The 6,715-nt window shown below is 44.3% G+C and overlaps 1 protein-coding gene across 2 annotated transcripts; it reads left to right on the plus strand.

Annotated features, from left to right (window-relative positions):
• Positions 1–2,168: 2,168 nt before the first annotated feature.
• Positions 2,169–6,450, plus strand: LOC100500952 (HIT-type Zinc finger family protein). 2 transcript variants are annotated; one of them, NM_001195852.1, is made up of 7 exons: positions 2,169–2,389; positions 3,387–3,418; positions 3,657–3,722; positions 4,652–4,762; positions 5,315–5,403; positions 5,859–5,909; positions 6,004–6,450. In NM_001195852.1, the coding sequence occupies exons 1-7, from the start codon at positions 2,316–2,318 to the stop codon at positions 6,031–6,033; spliced, it is 453 nt and encodes a 150-aa protein (NP_001182781.1). In that variant the 5' UTR covers positions 2,169–2,315; the 3' UTR covers positions 6,034–6,450. The 2 variants fall into 2 exon arrangements, with proteins under 2 accessions (NP_001182781.1, NP_001152218.2); NM_001158746.2 differs by lacking the exon at positions 3,657–3,722 and having other exon boundaries at positions 6,004–6,241.
• The last annotated feature ends 265 nt before the right edge of the window (positions 6,451–6,715 follow it).

Here is a 6,715-nt window from a genome sequence, read left to right on the forward strand (position 1 = left end):
ACATCCCGCCTTGGGTTTCAATGTATGTTGCTGACGTTTTGACCTTTGCTCAAATACCTGAGCCGCTGAGGGATTCGGACAAGCAGTAGGATTCTATACGAACTTCCAAAAATCCCTAGTGCAGCAACAATGTTTCCCTCATCCCCTATAAAACAGCATCTCGTACTCTGGCTACATGCGGACTAGAAGAGCTTGGCAAACCGATTTTGAAAAATGCATGATCGATTGGACAAGAATTACTTACTGTACTGATAAAGAGATCCGGGAGGAAATCCAGGGTGAATGGAAAATCAGTTGGGGATTTTTTTTGGGGGTGGGGAGGACAGAAGAATGTGGATCAAGTTGACTAGTTGAGGTTTAGGAACTTATGGTGCGTTTAGTTGCGGGACAGACGGTGACAGGCAGGATAGGGACGTTCCCCTGTTATCCTATTTCGTCCATCCAATTTTGAAGAATAACTAGGGACAACATTGGGATAATCCCGTCCCAACCTATAACTCTGAACTAAACAACTTTATTTAGGTGATCGTTCTATCAAATCTCGTTCCATCATTACAACCAAATGCACCCTTACATGTTTGTGAATTTTAAGAGGACTAGAATATGTTTAAGTCTGACTGTCATTTGAGGGAAAGGTGAAAAGGCTAGACATAATTGTGACGGTGATTATAAGAAAAAAAGAGATATGTAAGGTTGTCTTGGGTGGATGATGTAAAATATGAGAGGTGGAACTATATAGTACGAGATGTTGCAATAGAGTTGATGCTGGGTGCTGGCATCGGCACAAATAATACTGTGGAGTTTAATAGCTGCGCTCAGAGAACCAGCTGAACCGGCCCATCCGGGTGCAACGGCCCAAAATCTCCCTCACGGCTCACCACATCCACACACACACACGCTCCAGGACGATGTTTCCCGCACGACTGCACGAGTCGCGGTCGGTCGTTTTCTTCTCCCTCCCGAACGAGAGATTTGACATTATGAAACACGACAGATGCGGTTTTAACGAAATAGAGGCTCAGGCGAGAGTTTCTCCGTTATAGAAAAGCTAGACATAGCCAACACTCTAAAATGGACATACCAACTCCATTAACTGATTCAGAGCAGTATTAGTCTCGTTGAAACCGAGTTCCGTCCCCAGCGCCGTCGCCGTCAGTTCTCCTCCATCCCCGTCGCGTTCTCCATCTCCGTCGCGTTCTCCTTCGCGCGGCAGCCGAGCGCCGCTGCCTCCGACCAAGACTTCGCGCGGCAGCCATACCCGTCGCGTTCTCCACGACCTCGACCTCGTCCTCCTCGTCTTCCTCGCCGGCCTACTGCTCGGTCTCCGGCTGGTCGCCGCTCCTCCTGTACAGCTCGTCCAGGGCAGGGGCGACCGTGTCCGCGAACGACAGGAGCAGGCGGCCGTCGCGGCGCTGCGCTCGGAGCAGGGTGGACGACGCCACCGGGACGACCTTGATGAGCAGGCGCCCGTCCTGGCGCTCCTGCCTCATCTCCATGGTGGTGGGCTCCCGCCCGCGTCGCGCCAGCGACGGCAGCGGCGACGGGAACGCCCTGGGCGGGGCCGCGTGCAGGACCACCACCTCCTCCTCCTACCCGCGCTCGTCGTCGTCGCAGCCCGGGCACGAGCGGTCGGTGGCGGCCGAGCCGTCGGTATCGGAGAAGCCGTCCGAGCCTGTCTCCGAGTGGCGGCTTCTGCGCCTGAATCATGCTCCATATGTGGTCCCTGTCCGGCCGGTCGACGTCGCCGATGTGGCTCGTCTCCTTTGGCATGACAGTAGCCTTCTCGGCGCCAGCAGCGGCGGCCTTGCCGTTGCCGCCATCACCAGCGCCCTGCTTGACGGACTGCTGGCACGGGAGGAGCTGCTGCTCGGTGGTCTCCAACACTGTCAGTGCCATGTCCGTGGACGACAGCAAGAGCGAGCAGCAGGCCTCACGTACGTATATGGTAACGGAAATACGACGGCGTGAGTTTGAGATCGTCGTTACCTGTTAATGGAGTTGACATGTCCATTTTAGAGTGTTGGCTATGTCCAGCTTTTTCATAACGAAGAAACCCTAGCCTCTATTTCGTCGAAGCCGCGTGTTTCGTAATGTCAAATCTCTCCTCCCGAACGGCAACATTTCTTTTCTCCAAACCATATACCCTAGCCCGTGCACAGGTGGGCGCCCGCCGCCACCTGCGGCTCGGTGGACTCCGGCATCGACACCCCTGGCCCCCAGCGCCGCAGATCGCAAGCTCTCAGCAACGCGTGCTTGGTAGGAACCCGTGCCGACCGACTCTTCCTCTGCGGGACGGTCTCGAGTTTGGTCGGGAGATGGGTGACGGGAGCTGCTGCGTCTGCAAGGAGGCGCCGCCCAAGTACAAGTGCCCTTCTTGTCGCACGCCCTAGTGAGTCCAGCCACAAGCTTTATCTGCCGTTGTGCGTGGTTACATGTGCTCTCGCCAAGCGTATCGTTGAGGCGTGGTTTCTTTGTCAGTAGAGTAGCAGGGGTATCTCTGTTGAGTTATCTAGCGTTAGTTCAGACTGTATTTGCTCAATTTCTTCTTTGAGGAGCTGACGGGTTGGCTAGGGTTCATGGACCAAAGTGACTGGGCATGTTTGGACTATGGGCACCTGAAATTTGCATGTAGCCTCCGACTCCAGATTCGAGTTTACTGTTCATACTTACAATCAATTAAGAAAGTAAGACCGTATTAAACAGTTCACCTATATGGTCACACAAAAACACTGTTTTGCATGGTAGACTACATTGCAGAGTGGAGTTTGAATATGGGGATGGGCATTGGTAAGCTGCTGGAGATAGCCTAATATCACCACAATTCTAGCATTAAACATAGTGTTGTGTTTGATGCTCATCTTATCTTTAGCGGAAATTTAAAGTACATTAGTGGGACATATAACTATGAAATGCTGCATTAATCCAAAACCCAAATGTCAGCAACTTTTCCTAAATGAAAGTAGCGTGCACATAAGGAATAAGGTTGCTCTTACCTTGAGGAGATATAAAGTCGGGCCACTGAGTCCTTTTTTTAAGAATGCGGCTTCAACTGGTGATGCTACCATAGTATCATTATTTTGTAACTTGGGGTATCATTTATTAATTACAACATAACGGTATCACTAAACATGCCAGCCTTCAATGCCATTAGGCTTTCTTAACCTGTTCTACTTTATCATGTTTCTAAGTTCATCATCTGTTAATTAAATCAAGTCATACGATCCTTGCAATCACTTTGGGCTCATTCAAAATTATGCCTGGAAAATGTAAATTAGTGTTGATACTAAGTATTTTGTTACATATCATATATGCTACAGATTAACTAAAAACATTCTCTCATTTTTTTATTAGTTGAACCTAATTTACTGTCTCATTATTATTTGCAGTTGCTCTGTCACATGCTTTAAAAAGCACAAAGGTACTGTCCCAACCTTGCAGTTTGTCAACTTTAAATTTGTCAATGATTTAATGTATTCTGACAGGACTAAAGAATAGATTGGAATGCTTTTGTACTGTGATCTCCGACTTAGATTGTTTCTCTTGTCCTGGGAGCAGTGGCCACATGCTTACAAGCTGTATAACAATCAAGTATAGGAGTTCCAGCTGCCTTACATGAATGTGTTGTTATTTGGTGCTAAATATTGCTTTCTTTGCAGAGGAATCTTGTCAAAAGATATTGCATCAGGAAGAAATTAGCAAGTCAGCATTGCAGGAGGAAGTTAGTGAGTCCTCTAGCTTTTGGGAATAAAATTATTAAAATGTAACTGCTTTATTAACATAGTTGGCAATAGGGACTTACTCCAGTTAGAACAGGGTATGAGGCGTAAATTGCGACTGTTGTTTGCATATGTTTGTCCCTAATCGTTACATACTTTGGTAGTTTCCTTGGGTGAAGATATCAACTTTGTTAGTTCCTAAAAAAGGTACAAATGTTCTTATTAGGGACTTATTTACTCTTGCTAACTGTAGGGTTAATCCGTTAATGCCTGGCTTACGTTCACATATGTTTAGCAGACAAGTACTACAGAAATGCATATGTTGTGTTGGATTTGGATTTGTGGCCATACGAGAAGGAACCAAGTCTAGGACGATGATATACATGATAGGCTAGGGGTAGCACCAATTGAAAAAAAAAATGTCCAACGCTGATTAGGATGGTTTGGTCATATCTAATGAAGACCTCTAGAGACTAGTGCGTGGTGGGATCCTAATTCCTAAGACGCGATAGTAATGGGAAGAGATGCAAGGAAATGCTGAAGTTAACATCGGAAGAGACAGTAAAATGAGACTTGAAAGGATGGAATATACCCAAAGATTTAGCTTTCAATAGGAGCGAATGGAAAATAGCTATCCACCCACGTGCATGAACCTTGATTTATGGCTTCTATTGATTTTCAACTCTAGCCTACCCCAACTTGCATGGGACTGAAAAAACTTTGTTGTTGAACATTTTGTTTAAAGAAGTAACCATCCACTAGGCTACAACTACCTCGAACTGTATACAGTGGAGCTAATATTCTTTCTTAGTTTCTTAAATCAAGGTAATGTAAAATGATTACCTCAAGTGTAATACAAAATGCTCTTGTTGCTTAATTATGTGTTTATGAATGCCTATAAATTGTTTAACTGTAATCTCCCTGTTTTTCGGCAGCACTGCACACCACATGCACTGCAGAATCTCCAAATACAGCGTGCCCTACAAAAGCTCTTGAAGTTGAGGACCTAAGCTGGCTTGTTGACAACAATAGACTAAGGTCCTTAGGTATGGGTGTAAGGCCTAGCTTAGCACCAAGGCATCAAGCTTGATTACATTTCTAGGCACTTCATATTGCGTTAACAGAGCTGTCATATAGGTTAGTTACTTTAGAAAAGGTATATATCATCATTTAGAATGCCCCTGTGACATTGGCACATTGCTTACAGTCCACTGCAACTACTGTCTTATAAACATCCATCTTATAACTAAGATGTACATCTTCACTTGTGGTTTATTAACATATAGGGAAAACCTCAATGGATATGACTTAGTGCAGCAATATTTGGAAACTTATATTGATAATTGATATCGATATACCTTAGACTTTTTATGTTTAAATAAGAACTGATCCCTCATGCATCATGTGTGAAGTTGTTTATCTGCTGCCTTCCAAAAATTCACTTTAATCACCCTTTAAGATGTTGAGGTTACTGTTGTCACTTGGGCTGATAGAAGTATGCTAGTGCTGAATTCATGAATGCCAAAGCTGTTTGCCAAAGTAGTCTGAGTGGAGCTTTCTTTGTGAGTGTTTTTACCTGAACTTTATATCCTTCACAGCGGAACTGAAAGGGATCCAAGACGCTCTCAGGGATCCTGAACTGCAGAGAATGATACTTCAAATTGATGGGTCTTCCGAATCAGAAAAAGTAAGTCTTCATTCACCTGCAATGATTGCTAAGTTTTGACATGTGTTTAGATCCATAATACTTTTGCTGGCTGCCCAAATAGCACTCGACATGCCTATCATAACTGCATTTGTTTCAAAACGAACACTAAGGTCCCATCCCCTATTCCAAACTTTTCTCCGAAAACAGTGTGAAACAGTGTCATCTACAATTCCGTGTCCCCTATTTTACACACTCCACTAGAGAGTCTCAAGAGTCAAGATGAATACGGGTGCATTTTTTTTCTTTTCCCACGGAATAGTGTACATGACCTCAATTTATTATTCATTGTCATGACTGGGTATCTGTTTGAATGGTTGATAAGCTCCAAATAGGCCTAGGCCAAGCCGCAGATATGGGTCTAAGATCCTGGCTTATACGTCTTGAATTTTTCCAGTTTTCTTTCTTTCATTATGTCTACATTAATTCGTCTGTAGGAATTGGAGAAAGTGATGGAAGGTCAAGCTTTTCGCGAGTTCACTGATAAGGTTTTCAGTCATATCTCACTTCGCCTCAACCTTTGATCTTATTGTTTCCATTGTAATTCTACACATCAGACATCACATATCTCCTGTATTGCAGATTCTTGACATTGTCAACCCACAAGAATAACCGTCTACCCTGTTTGGTGGGATTCTGACGCTAGAGTAAACAGAAGCATCCGGGCAAACAAAGCAAAAGTGGAGCTCATCTCTGTTTTCCTTTTTCCAGGATGGTATAATTCATAACATATCTTGAGTCGCCTGTTTTTCCATGATGGGGTAGACTTTAGAACACATACTGTGTCGCCTGGTGAAAGGAAATTACGTCTGCTGAAAAATCTCTCTTGCCAAATATAGTTTTTCTTCTGTATTCTAGTGTTGTATTCTAGTGTGGTAGACAGCGACTCTACACTGACTACTGAGGGTGTGTTTGGTTTGGTTTTGACTTTTGCTCTCTAAAAACGAAAAGCAAACGGCCCGAGCCAGAAAGCAGCTTTTTTCAAAAGCATGCTTTCTTGCAATGCAAATTGAAAGCACATTTGAATCTATTTTTAGCGGCTTTTGAATGGAACCATGTAAATAATATGGAAGAACTTGTAGCGACTTTTAGTGGCTTCTAACCAACGGTATAATATGAAAGAATTTGTAGCGACTTTTAGTGGTTTCTAACTAACTGTTTTAGCTTTTTTACCGCTCTTAACTCACATCATCTTTTTTCATAGCTCAATCCACACCAGTTTTTTTCATAGTCCAATCAAACAGATTCTAAATCATTGCGGTCTCGTGGTACTTGTTTTTAACATTTTCTTTTG

The sequence above is a fragment of the Zea mays genome, chromosome 3 (assembly GCF_902167145.1).
Source record: "Zea mays cultivar B73 chromosome 3, Zm-B73-REFERENCE-NAM-5.0, whole genome shotgun sequence".
In the NCBI taxonomy this organism is placed as follows: domain Eukaryota; kingdom Viridiplantae; phylum Streptophyta; class Magnoliopsida; order Poales; family Poaceae; genus Zea; species Zea mays.

Bases quoted from the DNA above. Each gene is read 5' to 3' on its own strand.
- LOC100500952 (NM_001195852.1), top strand. From the start codon at position 2,316: ATGGGTGACGGGAGCTGCTGCGTCTGCAAGGAGGCGCCGCCCAAGTAC. The intron at 5,404-5,858 runs GTAAGTCTTCAT...ATTCGTCTGTAG, and splicing joins GGTCTTCCGAATCAGAAAAA to GAATTGGAGAAAGTGATGGA. The intron at 5,910-6,003 runs GTTTTCAGTCAT...CCTGTATTGCAG, and splicing joins TTCGCGAGTTCACTGATAAG to ATTCTTGACATTGTCAACCC.